The sequence below is a fragment of the Mastomys coucha genome, unplaced genomic scaffold (assembly GCF_008632895.1).
Source record: "Mastomys coucha isolate ucsf_1 unplaced genomic scaffold, UCSF_Mcou_1 pScaffold21, whole genome shotgun sequence".
NCBI classification, from domain to species: Eukaryota; Metazoa; Chordata; class Mammalia; order Rodentia; family Muridae; genus Mastomys; species Mastomys coucha.
Genome location: NW_022196904.1, coordinates 144,114,764 through 144,131,628, shown reverse-complemented (window position 1 = coordinate 144,131,628; position 16,865 = coordinate 144,114,764). Strand labels below are relative to the sequence as shown.

At 36.9% G+C, this 16,865-nt stretch overlaps 3 protein-coding genes across 12 annotated transcripts in view; 1 reads left to right on the top strand and 2 right to left on the bottom strand.

Annotated features, from left to right (window-relative positions):
• LOC116103613 (olfactory receptor 5B2-like) overlaps window positions 1-14,113 on the bottom strand; it is a 58,928-nt gene extending 44,815 nt beyond the window's left edge. For 5 of the 10 annotated variants that reach the window (XR_004123512.1, XM_031389815.1, XM_031389821.1 and 2 more), the window contains exons 1-2: window positions 14,035-14,113; window positions 12,820-12,898 (exon numbers count right to left, since the gene is read on the bottom strand). The gene's annotated coding sequence lies outside the window, so the exon portion shown is untranslated. Of the gene's footprint in view, window positions 1-9,409; window positions 9,447-12,819; window positions 12,899-14,034 lie in introns of those variants that run through there. The other 5 variants (XM_031389818.1, XM_031389816.1, XM_031389824.1 and 2 more) reach the window with 4 other exon arrangements.
• LOC116103617 (olfactory receptor 5B2-like) lies at window positions 681-1,780 on the top strand. Its single transcript, XM_031389830.1, has one exon. The coding sequence runs from the start codon at window positions 691-693 to the stop codon at window positions 1,681-1,683; it is 993 nt and encodes a 330-aa protein (XP_031245690.1). The 5' UTR covers window positions 681-690; the 3' UTR covers window positions 1,684-1,780.
• LOC116103616 (olfactory receptor 5B12-like) lies at window positions 8,483-9,440 on the bottom strand. The gene has a single exon (XM_031389829.1). It carries the CDS (start codon window positions 9,425-9,427, stop codon window positions 8,483-8,485), a length of 945 nt encoding a protein of 314 aa, XP_031245689.1. The 5' UTR covers window positions 9,428-9,440.
• Window positions 14,114-16,865: the final 2,752 nt, after the last annotated feature.

The window sequence follows — 16,865 nt, the reverse complement described above, 5'->3', positions numbered from 1 at the left end:
ATATATATATATTGTACAGCATTGGTATTAAAGAAGGTAAGATCTCATGTTCTAGATTTCATGGTTTTCTTTCTTTTACCACCAAAATGAAAAAATATGTGGCAAAATGAATGAAATTACTGCCTAATCAAATGGTACTGTAGTTAACTATGAAACCCCAAAATTTTGGTGTGTTTGAACCAAAACAATGAGTTCAGTTAAATTCAATTTTACCTAAGAAAATACAGAAATAAAACCTCAAAAGCATATGGTCAGAGCTTGGCACAGTCTATATCATATTAGTGGTAGAAAATAGAGAAGTGACATACATAAAATCTCAGTAGTAGTTCTTGAGACGTGAGAGGAAAGGAGGTGCTGAGTATTTCTCAAATAATAATGGAACATGGATTCATGGACAGAATTATTTATAAAAGTCATATTAATCAATTTATTAAATTGTTTACATCCCAATTAATACATAAAATTTTGAAATTTTGAATTCCATTAAGAGCCCTTCAATATGACATGTGTGTAATTAATTCACCCACATTAATGCTAAAGCCCATGCTAGTTTCCTGCACTGTAGAAATACAAGTTGGCATAGCTAGTGAAGTGGGAAGAAAATGGGAGGAATTGAGAGAAGGGGAAAGAATATGATCAAAATGTATTGTATGAAAAAAATCACTTTTAAAGAACATATTTTTAAGTTCCATGGAATTTTCAAGTCATCATATTTTTCTTTTTTATTACTATGGAGAATACAGTGATTATAAGATGACAATAATGAAAAACAAGACAGAAGTGACACAGTTCATTCTTCTGGGACTCACTGATGACCCAGGCCTGCAGCTTCCCCTGTTTGTCACCTTTCTTCTCATCTACACCATCACCCTGGTGGGAAACCTAGGGATGATCCTGCTGATTGTCCTGGACTCTCGGCTCCACACCCCCATGTACATTTTCCTTGGTAACCTATCATTGGTGGACTTCTGTTACTCTTCTGCTGTCACCCCCACAGTCATGACTGGGCTCCTAATAGGAGACAAGGCCATTTCTTACAATGACTGTGCTGCTCAGATGTTCTTTTTTGGAGCCTTTGCTACTGTGGAGAATTTTCTGTTGGCCTCAATGGCCTATGATCGCTATGCAGCAGTGTGTAAGCCCCTACACTATGCCACCATCATGACTACAAGTATGTATACATGGCTTCTCACTGGCTCTTATGTCATCAGTTTCATGAGTGCCTCCATCCATATTGCAGACATATTTACTCTCTCCTTCTGCAAGTCTAATGTGATCCATCATTTTTTCTGTGATGTTCCTGCAATCATGGCTCTCACTTGTTTTGATAATCAAGCTAGGGAACTTGTTCTTCTTTACATTGAAAGTTTAGATGTGTTTTTTGCTCTAATAGTTATCTGTACATCTTACATGTTAATTTTTATTACCATCTTTAAAATGAACTCAGCTTCAGGACATCACAAGGCTATATCCACCTGTGCCTCCCACTTCACTGCAGTCTCCATTTTCTATGGAACTGTCATTTTCATGTATTTACAGCCCAGCTCCAGTCATTCCATGGACACAGACAAAGTTACATCTGTGTTCTATACCATGGTCATTCCTATGCTGAATCCTCTAGTCTATAGCCTGAGGAACAAGGAGGTCAAGAATGCACTTATAAAGTTGATACTACATTATTAAGGATAAAGAATGCATTCATTTGCTAAAAGCAAAAAAAATAGAATTTTAATTTAATTTAGTATGGTGCAGTTTGTAATTTCATTCTTCTCAGATCTCCTCCCTGTACTGAATTATAGTTGATGTCCAAAACAAATTCAAGTAGATGAAATTATATCCTTACTAATTCTTCAAAAATTCTTGGAAAATATTTTATACAGAATTGGATACTTGCATGATATACAATAGTATAGGGTTTTCAAAATCACATTAAGAAAACTGATCTAAGCCTGGCAGTGTTGTGTCTTTAATCCCAGCATCTGAGAGGCAGAAGCAGGCAAATTTCTGAGTTTGAAGCCAGCCTGGTCTACAGAGTGAGTTCCAGGACAGCAAGGGCTATACAGAGAAACCCTGTCTCAAAAAAACAAACAAACAAAAAAAAAAACAAAAAAGAAAAAAAAAACAAAACAAAAAAGAATGCGGATATATCACTTAACTACATGCATTTTTCCTACTACATGTCAATGCAAATACAAATAAAGCAAATTTAAAATGAATATCATGAACTGAGAAGTATATGGAGGTGTTCTATGATATGCACATGAGTATGGTAAATTTTATAGAAATGTGTGCATAATGTGGCTATTTGTGGTGCTTAATTTTATGTGTTCAACTAACTCCATTACTAGTATTCCTGTGACCATATTTCTAAGAATTCAGGTTTCTAGAATTATAAAGTTAAATTAGAAACTAAAAAATTCTATCATCTATGTGGGTGAATATGATCTCACTACTTAAACCTCAAGGAATTACAACCCTCCTCTCTGTCTCTCTTGACCTCATTCCTTTTCCCCTCCTACTTCCCTTCCTCTTCTTTTATCTTCCTTGCCCCTGATCTCCTCTGTCCTTTCCTCCCTTCTCCCTTTGCCATGAGCATTCATCTTTTCTCACTCTCAGACATCAGAAATGATGATCTGGTCCTAATTCTTTTTTAACAGCACCTTGATTAGTTTAATTAAATTTAAGTGTCAGTAAGATGTCAGAAAAACAGCAAAGTTACCTAAAATCCTTAAAATCTATTCTGAGAAGAATATAGATGTGCTATAACCCAGTTTCCTGACTCTAAACTTTGATTTTCAAATCTGTCAGATTGCATTAATCAGCATCTTCTCTTCTCAAGATTAAAGGCAGATTATCATGTTACTTCTCAACCTCCATATCACATAAACCAATGCCTAGAAGAAATACCTTCAAGTTGTCCAGCTATATTATATCCTATTGATGCTGTTTCTCAGGAGAACTTTAAAAATGAATAAAGCATCTAGTAAATATAATGTTTTGAATGAGAAATTCTCCTATTTGAAGACTTGGTCACCTGATGGTGGTGCTGCTTGAGGAGTTTTGGGTAGTAGAGCCTTGCTAGGGGAGGTACAGGCTTTTGAGTGTTTGTAGCCTTGCCCCCATATTCAAGGTTTTCCTCTCCCTAATGTTTGTGGTTGAATATGTGACCTCTCAGCCTCTAGCTCCTACAATGCCTGCCTCTGTTGCTAAGTCTGCTGTCATGATGGGCTTCTATCTCTCTGAAACTGTAATCCTAAATAAACTTTTTCTTCCATAAATTTATTTTGGTGATTTGTATTTTATCACTAATATGGTGATGATAATCTAATATATCATTTGCTTTTTATAAATATAATATATGTGTAATATTTATTTCTCTCTGTTTACATGAATCAAGTGAAAACATGATTAATAATTAATTGAAAGTACGTGTTTCTACTTTAACATTCACAAGTGAATAATTCTGAAATTTCCTATTAATAAGTATTTCTGCTGGTTTAAATCATTTTGTATAACCATAACACGTTTATACTTGAAATCTCAAAAGATAAAATAAGAAACACATGAAAATAGAATTACTCTAGTCTCTCACTCACTCCCCTTCCTATTCTGCTATGAGACTGTTGAAGTCTCCTCTGGGTAATACCCCATTTCAACAAAAGCACAAATGGCAAAATTAAGTGAAGTGATTCTAAAAGTTTTTTTTTAATATATTGGCATAAAGTACAGTATGCATGCTTTCAACCTTTTTTGTCAATTTAAAACATTATTAGATTTTATTAAAGGTAATTTACAATGACCCTTTTATTTCTTTGGTAATCTGAAATTTATTTCTTTTATTCACTGTACACCCCAATCCACTCTTCCTAGTACCACCCTTACAAATACCTCCCCCCCTTACCCCCACCACTTCTCAGAGAAAAGGAGCTCCACTTGGGTACCACACCACGCTGGGAAGTCAAGTCCAAGCAGAACTAGGCATATCCTCTCCCACTGAGGCCTAAGCAGTCAGTCCAGGTAGAAGGAAGAGGATCCAATGGGAGGGACCAAGGACAGAGGCAGCTCCAGCTCCACTTCTTAGGGGACCCACCAGAAGACCAAGTTGCACTTTTGTTACAAATGTATAGGTGATTTAGCTTAGGCTCCTTCATGCTCTCTAGTTGGTGGCCCAAGGCTCTGTGAGCCCCCATGGTCCCAGGTTAGTGTGCTGGTCTAACTGACAGCCAGTACTTAGAAAAATGAAAATAGATCCATATTTGTCACCTTGCAAATGAGTCAAAAACCTCAAAATAAAACCAGAAACACTGAATTTAATAAAAGAGAAAGTGGGAAAGAGCCTCAAACTCATGGGCATTGGAGGGGAAATTTCCTAAACAAAACTCCAGTGGCTCAGGCTCTAAGGTCAAGAATTAATAAATGGAACATCATGTAAATGAAAAGCTTCTGTAAGGAAAAAGACATAGCCAATAAGACAAATCGGCAACCTACAGATTGAGAAAAATTCTTCACTAACACCACATCCCATAGAGGGATAATATACAAAATATATAAAGAACTCAAGAAACTAAACTCTAAGAAACCAAACAACCCATCAAAAAATGGGGTATAGAACTAAGCAGAATTCACAATAGACAAATCTCCAAGGGCTGAGAAGCACCTAAAGAAATGTCCAAAGTCCTTAGTGATCAGGGAAAGGCAAGTCAAAATGACCCTGAGATCCCACCTTACACCAATCAGAATGGCTAAGATAAAAAAACTCAGGCAACAAAACATGTTGGCAAGAATGTTGAGAAAGATCAACACTCCTCCATTGCTGTTGGGATTGCAAACTGGTACAACCACCCTGGATATTCATCCATCTTATGGTTCCTCAGAAATTTGGAAATAGATCTACCTGAAAACTCAGCTATACCACTCCTGGGCATATGCACAAAAGATGTCCCACTATGCCACATGGGCACCTGCTCCACTGTATTCATAGTGGCCTTAATGTGATAGCCAGAAGCTGGAAACAACCCAAATGTCCCACAATGGAAGGATGGATACAGAAAATGTGGTTCATTTACACAATCTATTCAGCTATTAAGAACAAGAACATCATGAGTTTTGCAGGCAAATTGATGGAACTAGAAAATATCATCCTGAATGAGGTAACTCAGACCCAAAATGACATGTATGACCTCTGTAATAAGTGAATTTTAGCCAAAAAAAGTACAGAATACCCAGGATAAAATCCATAGAACTCAAGTAGGTTAACAATTCGGTGTGCCCAGGTGAGGATGCTTCAATCCCACTTGGGAGGGAGAAGAAAGCAGAGGGCAGAGAGATGGATGGATCTGGATGGGAGAGAGGGGAAGGGGAAAAGGGAAACATGATCAGGTATTAGGAGGGGGTAACAGAGTAGTGAAGCGCTGAGGTCCATCAGAATGAATGGAAATGTGCGACCTCAGGAGATGGGAGCTGGGTAACCCTCCAGAATACACCAGAGACCTAAGAGGTGAGAGAATCTCAGGACTCCATGTGAAGGACCTTAGATTAAATTCCCAACAGTGGAGACAGAGAGAACTTGCAGACTCCAGCAGATAGACAGGGCATCAAGTGGAGGGATGGGGTTGTCATCCCATAGTCAAAAACTCTGACCCAGAATTGTTCCTGTCTAAAAGAACTTCAGTGACAAAAATTGAGAAGAAACTGAGAGAAAGGAGGTTAATTGACTGACCCAAACTGGGGCCTATCTCAATTGAAGGCCCAAGACCTGGCACTATCACTAATGCTATAGTGTACTTACAGACAGGAGCCTAGCATGGCTGCCCTCCAAAAGACCCAACAAGTAGTTGACTGAGACAGATGCAGATACTTACACAAAACCAATGGACTGAAGTTGGGTACCCCTGTGTTTGAATTAGGGAAAGGCTGTGAGAAGCTGAGGAAGAGGGCAATCCTATAAATATGACCAGCAATCTCAACTGACCTCGAATTCAATTATCTCTCAGACACTGAGCCACCAACCAGGCAGCATACAGCAGCTAAAAAGGCCCCCAACACAAGAGGACTGCCTGGTCTGGCCTCAGTGAGTGAAGAACCTAACCCTAGAGAGACTTGAGGCCTCAGAAGATGCACTATTTTGAAGACAGAGAGTGAACAGCCTTTTTTTCCTGACTTTAGTGGAATTGCTTTGACTTTCTCTTCATTTAATTCGATATTAACTATGGGTTTGCTCTAAACTGCCTTTATTTTTTGAGGTACATCTCTTTTATTCCAAATATCTCCAGTACTTTTATCATGAAGTTGTGTTGGAATTTTGTTGAAAGCTTTTTCAACATCTGATGAGATTATCATGCTTTTTTTTTCTTTCAGTTTGTCTATATGATGGATTACATGAACAGATTTTTATATATTGAACCATCACTTCATCCTTAAAATGAAGCCTACTGTATCATGGTAAATGATTATTTTGATCATTCTTCTCTATCCATTCTGATTAGTTTGGTCCAAGTATATTTGATCAAATATTAAAATGACTACATCAGTTTGTTTTCAGGTCAATTGATTTACATATCTTTCTGTTCTTTTACCCTGAGGTAGTGACTATCCTTGGTGTTAATGTGTGTTTCTTGGATGCAGCAGAAGGATGAACCTGGTTTTTATGAGTGTATCTTTTTATTGAGGAATTAAGACCATTGATGTTTAGAATAATCAAGCATTGTTTTGGTGATGGTGAGGTATATGTTCATGTATGTGTGTTCCCTCTTTTCATTTGTTAATCTGGGGTTATTTCTTTAGTTTGGGGGAGGTGAGATTACATTCTTAGGATACAGTTTTCCTTCTAGTGCCTTATATAGAGCTGGATTTGTTGTTTAAAGTTGGTTCTATCATAGAATGTCTTATTTTCCCCATCAATTGTGATTTAAGGTTTTGCTATAAATAGTAGTCTTGGATAATATTTGTGATATTTGTCTGTAGAACCTCTGTCTAGATTCTTCTGGTTTTTATAGTCTCCATTTAGAAGTCATGTGTTTTTCCTAAAGGGTCTACCTTAATATGGTATTTGATGTTTGTCCTTGCAAGTTTTAATATTCTTTCTTTGTTCCACACATCTAGTGCTCTGATTATTATGTGTCAAGGAAATTTCTTTCTTATTAGATATTTTCTTTATTTACATTTCAAATGTTATCCCCTTTCCTTGTTTGGAGGAGCTAGACAAAGTACCCAAGGAACTGAAGGGGTTTGCAGACAAATAGGAGGAAATTTCTTTTTTTGGTCCATTCTATTTTGTGTTCTACTTGTTTCGTGTACCTTAATAGACATCTCCTTCTTTAGGCTAGGGAAATTTTCTTCTATTATGTTGTTGAAAATATGTCCTGTGCCTTTGACCTGGGGTATTATTATCTCCTTCCTTTATTCCTATCATCTGTAGATTTAATCTTTTCATGGTGTCTCAGACTTTCTGAATGTTTTGGGCCAGTAATTTTTGGAGTGTGTGTGTGAGTGTGTGTGTGTGTGTGTGTGTGTGTGTGTGTGTGTGTGTGTGATGGTAATGTTAAAGAACTTTCCAAAAAAAATCAATAAATTTCCAAAGGAATGCCACTATTCATCCAACAGATCCCTATAAGAGCCCTATTTAGAGTTTATGGTTTTCTTTTACTAAACACAGTTAACTGAGTGAGGAAAAAATTCTGTAGATAGAGCATGTACTTACAGAACTGCATCTACTTAATTTGCAGCTTTCTAAGGTATAAATATCAGTTGGAACAAATAATAGTCTAGCCAAACTATTTTGTTTTTAATATAAAAATTGTTCTTTAATCAGAACAACTGAAGGGCACCAGTCCTCTATGTCATCTTCCCCTAAACCAGGGTATGGTGAAAATTGTGGGCACATAATGCTGTGTGCTTATACAGGATTCTGTCAGCCCACAGTTGTTATCAGTCATGTTAATATTCCTGCTGGAAGTTTCTCAGGCCACCTCAAGGCTTTTAAACCATTAACCATTCATTCCAGACCTTGAAGATAGATACTTTAGAAAATATATTATTAGAATGGACAAAAATAAAGCTAACATGTTTTGAACAAAGGAGTAATGAGGAGAGGCATAACATTTAGTCACAGAAGAAAATAGAGTTGGAGATACCAAGGAAAATTAGCAGGCATTAAGATACTGCATAAGAGTTGTAGTAGTCATGGTGTTTATCACAACAATGAAACCCTAATGAAGATGGGAGGAAAGACAGAATTTCCATTGCACAGAAAATGATATCAAAATGTCCAAATGTGAACATCAAATCTAGTTCATTGGAAAGAAACTTGCTTACCAGGTGCCAGGCACTAGATTCAATCCCAATACTACCAGAATAAAATAGTAGAAACTTACATGAGTTTAAAAACATTTAATAGAGAATATTCCCTAAGAAAATCCATTTGTTGAACTGAGGAAAAAATAATTTGAGGTAGATAAAACTGCCTTTGTGCAGATTCTATTAATTAAAATGTGGATACTAGAGAAATTTTTGCTTTCTCCACAGCCTTTATGAATGCACTCTTGACCTCTTTATTCCTCAGACTGTAGACCAGAGGGTTCAACATGGGGATGACCATGGTATAGAACACAGATGCCATCTTGTCACTTCCCATGGTATGACTGGAGCTAGGTTGCAAGTACATGAAGATGCCTGACCCATAGAAGATGGAGACTGCAGTGAGGTGGGAAGCACATGTGGAAAAGGCCTTCTGGCGTCCTTCAGATGAATGCATCCTCAGAATAGTGATGAAGATAAACATGTAGGAGATCATGATGACCACAATGGAGAAGAGATCATTGAAACCCACAACAAATAAAATTACCATCTCACTGACAGATGTGTCTGAGCATGAGAGGGTCAAGAGAGGTGGAGCATCACAGAAAAAGTGTTCTATCACATTAGACTTGCAAAAGGAGAGACTGAAAATGTTCCCAGTGTGGATAGAGGAATTCAGGAAGCCACAGACATAGGAGCCTATAGCCAGACAAGCACATGTATTTGTGGTCATGGTGGTGGTGTAATGCAAGGGCTTACACACTGCTGCATAGCGGTCATAAGCCATGGCAGACAAGAGGAAGCTTTCTGTAGTTATAAAGCTTACAAAGAAGAAGAACTGGGTACCACAAGCATTGTGGGTTATGGTTTTGTCTACTGAAAGGAGACCTGCCATTACTTTGGGAGTGACAGCTGAAGAATAACCAAAGTCCACCAGAGATAAGTGACTGAGGAAAAGGTACATGGGAGTGTGGAGGTGTGAGTCCAGCAGAATCAACCCTACCATTCCCAGGTTCCCAAGCACAGTGATGAGATAGATGAGAAGAAAGACAATGAACAGTGGTATCTGGAGCTCTGGGTCATCTGTTAATCCTGTGAGAATGAACTCAGTTACCTCTGTACTGTTCTCCATTGGAGATTATGTGACTGCCCTGCAACAAAGAGAAAGGAGGTGAGAATGAGGATGGAGAAGGTGCTACTGGTCCTTTCTGTCTGTCCTTTCCATGCTTTCCTTCAGGATTCTAATGTTACTTTCCAGCACTCTGATCCAAAAAGGATATGGCAGCAAAATTCAAGTTTAAATTAGAAATAGATCATTCTATGCTTAGAAGAGATGATATATCGCAATCTAGTAACTCTACCTATAATTGAATTTAGGCCCAAAACAAGGTCCACATGAAATTCTTAGATAAGTTCCTCACTGGAAATTTTCAAAATCCCTTCTAACTTTGTAAAACAAAGGTATCCCTTATTTTACACCATAATAGCCTAATGTCTTTATTTCTTCTGTATGATGTAACAAAATGCCATAAATTTGACAGAACATAAGTATCACAGATTTATCAAGTACTGTCCTGACAGTTGGAAAATCTAAGATCAAGACATTGGCAATCTATCATCTGCTGATGATGTAGTCTTTTTTTTTCTCTTCACAAGGTAAAAAAGGCAACCATCTCTCCAGCTTTTGTCTTGTTAAACATTACTCTCATTCGTAAGTGCTCTTTCCTCATGTATTGGCTGTATCTAAGACTCCACATCATGACTCTCACTTTGAAAATGACAAATCCAACATAAACATTTGGTAACAAAAACAATAAGGCCATAACACCATGTAAAAATTTGGTGAAGCAAATTAATTTCAGTTGTAATTTTTTTCATTGTTCCCATTGTGTCAAGTCTGTCATTTGATAACTTAAGATGCTTAAATATAAGATAATTTATCAAGAATAATCTCATGGTATTATGTCATCCACTTGATATACAGTTTATCATGACAACAAACACAGGAGAAAATCCCATACAAAGAATGGCACTATAAAATCCTATAAAATAATGGCACTTAACTTTTATTACATTAATAGAGGTTTTAAATTTTACACAATGATGTCTTCAATCAGGAGGAAATTTATCCACAGGAGAATGATCAAGATACCCTTTGATTCTTAAATGTTACTCACTTGAATAAATAATACAGATGAATATTTTTCAATTTTTTTAAAAAAATTAGGAATTAGCTCAAAAACATTTACCAACATTTTTATTACATATCAAATAAATTTTAAACAAATATCACAGTGAAAGAAAAATAACTTATTTTAGTCTATAAGGAAGGACTTTAACTCAGGAGGAGCAAGTTAGGCAGGTAAAAATAACACTATAAAAACTATAAGAAATCACATTATTACTTACTTAATATTACCTATAATACATATAATCTGTGTGTATACATAAACATAGATAGATTAAATAAAATTACTCCACTTAGGCTGATAATCCCTCTCCAAGGAACCATAGACTATGTAACAACAAAAGTAAAAAACCAAGCATGTAGTCAACAGCTCTCTAATTGGACTTATGGCCCACTCAACAATAGGGAAATCATGTCTAATGCTGAAATCCTAGCTAAAAAGTTACCCGGAGACACAAATATCATGAGTCTTAAAAGAATATTTGCCAGAACAATCAGTCCCACCATGTATACTCCTTGGTTGGTGGTTGAGTCCTTGGGAGCTCTGAGGGTACTAGTTAGTTCATATTGTTGATAGTCCTAAGGGGCTGCAAACCCTTCAGCTCCTTTGGTCCTTTCTCTAACTCCTTTATTGGGGATCCTGTACTCAGTTCAATGGATGGCTGTGAGCCTCTACTTCTGTATTAGTCAAATACTGTCAGAGCTTCCACCAACCAAGGAGTATACATGGTGGGACTGATTGTTCTGGCAGCATGTGTATAGTGGAGGATTGCAAAGTCGGTCATCAATGGGAGGAGAGGCCCTTGGCCTTGTGAAGGTTCTGTGCCCCAGTATAGGGGAAAGCAAGGGCCAATAAGTGGGAAAGGGTGGGGTGGCAAGCAGGGGGAGGGGGAGGAAAGAGGGGCTTGTTCTTGTTGTTTTTTGGTGTTTTGGGGGGTTTTTTTGGGGGGAAACTGGGAAAGGAGAAATCATATGACATGTAAATAAAGAAAATATCTAATAAAAAAAGAGTATTTGCTACTGTCACTTTACTAAATGAACTAATAATTCCTAACTGCATCCTTTTACCCACAGATAAATGTGGTCTCCCCCCTCACTTCTCTTTGAAACAGAAGACAATGATAGAACACCGCAACTGTTTAAAATGTAGAGAACAACTGATTATGAAGTTCCCAGCCCCTATGGTTACACTTACCATACAAGCCCTGCACCTACAGCCCAGGGAACAACATAGAAGGGGGATGTAGAAAGGTTGTAAAAATTAGAGGACCAGGAAATGTGCTGTGAGATTTTGTTTTCCAAAAGTGACAGAAAAAACCTTCAACCAAGACACCTCAACAATATGCTAAACAAGAAGCATAACAGCAACAGACACTAATGCAGAAGGGGGAAGTCTCACAGGTCTCTACTGCTGGACAAAAACTACACTCAAATAGGAAGAGGTGAGCCCCCTAGTGGGTAATTCAATACAAAGGGCTCAGCCCTGAAATCACATACATATAAGTAATACTTAATGGACTGAGCAGGTTGTATTTATATATTTAGAGAGGGGTTTGCATGTGCATGTGAGTGTGTGTGTGCCTGTGTGTGTATGTATGTAAGAATAACAAAAAAAAATAAAGAGGAAGCAAGGTGTTTTTTAAAATGGGATGGACCAGAAAAAGAAAAGAGGGAAGTGATATAATTATATTTTAATTGTTTTTTTAATTAAGAATGTAAACAGAAACAAAACAGAAAAGGAGAGGAAGAATTGCAAAGTTTCTTTTGAGCTATACTGGTTCCTTACCATTACTGGTTACATGAGAGAAAGTTTTCTTTTGGTTTTGTTTGGTTTGGTTTTGCTTTTTTGACTGGCCTTGAATTTACAGCAATCCCAATGACTGTGACTTCAGAACACTGGGATCTCAACATGTTCCAGCATATATCCTTTGGAAAGTGTCTAATGGATTGAAGCATTATGCAATTTACTTTAGAAGAAAAAACTTTTTAAAAATAACAAAGCATCCTTACAAAATGTTATTTCTTCTCATACTGATATATTCTTCAAAGAATAACACAAGGTACAAAGATTTCTTGAAGTCTCCACCATTCATCTTCCAACATTATCATGCTAGTAGAATTCTATTATCTTGTTAATGCAAAATGATTCATTTTATCTGAATGCATTATTTTATATATGCAGAAGTTGAAATTGATCATAACTCTCTGTATAAGTCATTTATTTAATATTTACTGTGTCCCTATCACCATTTTAGAAACTCCTACTTTATCATCAGAACTTATGAGTCAAGTATATTAGTCGCAATTGAGAAATATGGAAACTGAAATGTACTCACATTGAATCGCATGTGAAGGCTAAAGAAAGTAACAAGCAAATCCTAAAATCAACTTCTTTCTGAAGTAAATCTTGGCTCTCTGTTATGAAGAAATACTATTTTAAACTTTTAACTTGATAATGAGTATAAGAAAGTAACTCATTTGACAGGCTCATTGTTTGTCTTTGTTAAATTTATTGTCTGGAGTCAATATGGATAGATAAAAACCATAAATGTGGGAATCAAATATGAATGTCAGTTTGTATGTCTTTATGAAAATAATCTACATTTGTTAATTTCAGTTTAGAGATAAAAACTGGATTTACAAATCTTTATACAGTTTTAAAACCCATAAAAGGAACCATTGATGTTAAAAAGTAACAGTGCTTTGGGTAACACCCACATGGGACACAAAAAGTGCTGGGTGCTGGGGCTCCTCCACTGTCTCCAAAGGCACTAAGGTGATCCCTATGGTTCCTCAGGTTGTGGGCTCATTTCCAGGCCTACACTACTGTACAGATGCATGCCACATATCCTGTGACCTCCAGAAGCTTCATTGGCTGAACTATCAACAGTAGTGAATATCATTTGAAATTTTCATTCGCATTCCCATGCAGAAGTCATTGTTTTGCCTCAGAACTACATGATGGTGGCTGACCTAGTAAACACTTTAGTGCAATCATCATGAGTTCATAAACTATATCACCTACTCTAGAAGAACCTCTACCAGAAGAATGGGAGCTTAAGATCACAAGTTTGTATTCTCATAGTGGGTTGTCGCTTGCATAAAATTATAACTATTTTATGGCACTATAAACTATAAAACTGGTTTTATGCCTAATTTCTCCCCTATGTGGTAACTTCTATCAATTCTCAGTTTTATCTGTAATGATGATGTGCTCCCAGATTACAATCACACTTTATATTGTAGCCATTCCATCAATTCAACAATCAATCCAGGTAACTAATGTTAACATTTTCTGATAAAAACTAAGATAAAGACTTTATTTACTTGCTCAAAACCATACAAACCAATACCTCTGTACCTCATATAAAACATATATATTCTAATGAAACTTCATTGGTATTTAGACACATTAATTCTAGCTATATGAAACAAATTAAAGCTAACAATATGGAAATCAAATATCTTAAATGGGAAAGATTAGCCTTTAAGCTGACACAATTCACCTCCCTGTAACATTATGAAGATAGTAGGTTAACCTAGAGACTTACCTTCTTTCCTAAATAATACAACATTCAAGTCCAGCACCTTTGTATAGGATCAGGTCTCCAGTCAGAAATTCATTCTCTGAAAGAAACAATACATCTTTATTTGGAAATAAGATAAATACAGTGATCATCTTTAGTATATTGTCAAAAGATTTAAAGTTCACTGTAAACTGACAAAATATATTGAACGAAAGGCTACTAGTGTCCTTGGAACCGAAAAATATATCTTCTTTGGTGATAATCATTTCAACATTTGCAACTTAAACAATATCCAGCATGAAGACTTCTACTATAAGAAGATAGAAGAATACTTACAAGTCTTTTACTTGAGTTGGAGTCCTGACATCAACAAATGTGATCATTACAGATTTTATTCCCTGGCCAATGCTGTAGAATCTAGATAATATATCATGTCTAAGGAAGATCATTGTTGCTATTAAGTGATTACTAACATTTAGATGAATAAATGAATGGTCATGGTGACTCTAATCCTCTGGTTGCTCCCTCTACATGAAGACAACAGTAGCTAAATCATGATTTAAAAGGTTGAACAAGAACCAGGAGATAATTATATAGTTAAGGAGCTCTGAGAGAGAAAAGTATCCCATGAGGATTACAAAAACATTATCTCATCTGACTAGTGATCAGATGACTGCAGCAGCTGTGGGGATCTAGCTCCACTTCTGTAGAACAACATGGGTATGCTTGCTTTACATGAGTTCCTCTGAAAATGTACAAACCAAGTCTCAGGATAACTTTCAGGACCATGACTCACCATGGTCATTAAAACACAGTTACAGAGTATATTATTAAATAGAGTAGGTTCCAAAAATTCATCTTCTCTGAGTGACCTGCGTAGCCACCTGAGGCCATAGTGATGTCTGGAGTTATGCTGCTACCAAGGGTTGTATCTGAGTCTCTGACCCTACTTTGGCCAGAATCTGTGTTGATTTCTACGGCCTGTGTTGCCACCAGAGGTCATGTGAATGTCTGTGGTCTATGTTGCAGCCTAAAGCCATGCTGATGCCTATGAGTCATGCTGTTGCCAGGTAACATATTGATCTGAGTGACCTACACTGCCATCAGAGGCCATGGTTTTAGTCATGGCCTGTGCTGCCAATGAGGGCTGTGACTGGCATTTGTGGCCTGTGCAGTGGCAAAGGTCCAGGTTAATGTCCATGGTCTGTACTGCCAAAGGAGACCATGCTGAGATCAATAGTACACGGTGACACCAAAGACCATGTGAGTGTTTGTGGTTCACACTATCAACAGAAACCATGTGTAAATCCATGATGAATGCTCCTGATAACTGTGAAAGGAAAGGAAACTACTTTTCCCATGATTCAGACTCACAGTTCAGAAAGAGAGATGTAGAAAACTTCTAAGATACCCCCTACCACTACCACATCCACATGTAACAAAAAGAGTAACAGCTTATACAAAAGTCATGTAAGAAAACTCTTAAAAATTACAATGAGGATGCTGAAGTGCAGCTATCCAGAACTGGTGGGTTCTGGCATTGGTGGGTGCTTGGAAGGAAGAACTCAGTTTTCTTTAATGGGATGGCCACTGGGAGTTTGACCATGCTACAAGGTATATAGAGACAATTATACTTGTTTCTATTTCTTCTTCTTCTTCTTCTTCTTCTTCTTCTTCTTCTTCTTCTTCTTCTTCTTCTTCTTCTTCTTCTTCTTCTTCTTCTCCTCCTCCTCCTGCTCTTCCTCCTCCTCCTCCTCCTCCTCCTCCTCTGCCTCCACCTCCTACTCCTTCTCCTTCTCTTTCTCTTTCTTCTTTTTCTTGTTCTTTTTCCTCTTCCTCCAAAGGGGGTTACAGACCTGAGAGGACTGGAAAGTAAGGGTGCTTGGGCTTCAAGATGTGAAATTCCCAAATAATCAATGAAAATATTATTGAAAAAGTAGAAATTCATCTTTTCACATTTCTTAAATGTCTGAACCATTGAGGATAAATATCAGTTTATTTCATTGGGACTATATCCATAATGTCAAAACCAACCAGCCCAGACCCATACAAAGCAAATACCAGTTTTACTCACACTACTTAAGTGTGATATAAAAAGCAGACACTAAAACAGCAAATACAGTATGAAACACACAAATACAACTGACTTAGAATAAGTGTGTGTATAGGAAAATGATAACAAAAAATCAGTCTTTTTCTAATTGATCCATCTGAAATTTCTCTAAGGAAAGATATTCTAGCAAAGCATAAATGTGGTCCCCAATAGCATATGAGAGATCATACCAGATAAAAAGAAAAATGATATATAAGTGGTAAAGGATCTAAATTTCAAGAGGTACAACCTATAATGATTCGAAAAGGTTTTCTAAAACCCATGTTCAAATTTAAATGCTATTGAAGCAATGTTGAGATCCTAGCTCCTTAATATTGTTACTGTTCTAAACAATTATATAAAAATTGCTTACTTATTCTTTGAGTTGCTATTCAAGCTCTGACTTTGTGAGATGCCTTCCATAGTTTGGCAACCCAGTAAGAAGGATATCACTAGTTCAGTCTTTCAGTATTGAACTTTCAAGCTTACAGACTTAAACAAAATAATGTCTATAAATGGGCGCTGAACCATCACTAGTCACTTGTTCTCAGCATCTTGAGTAACCATGAGTCTCTGTCTTCACCACCATTCACTGCAAAACACATCCCATCTACTAAGGATTAGTAACATCATGGTAGAGGAAAATTTTTGACCTAAGTGGAGTTGTCTTCATGTTAGAGAGAATATCCCAAGGAACAGATGCCAGCCCAGGCTACTATACCCAGCAAAACTCTCAATTACCATAGATGGAGAAAACAAGATA

Coding starts and splice junctions, on each gene's coding strand:
- LOC116103617 (XM_031389830.1), top strand. CDS start 691: ATGGAATTTTCAAGTCATCATATTTTTCTTTTTTATTACTATGGAGAA.
- LOC116103616 (XM_031389829.1), bottom strand. CDS start 9,427: ATGGAGAACAGTACAGAGGTAACTGAGTTCATTCTCACAGGATTAACA.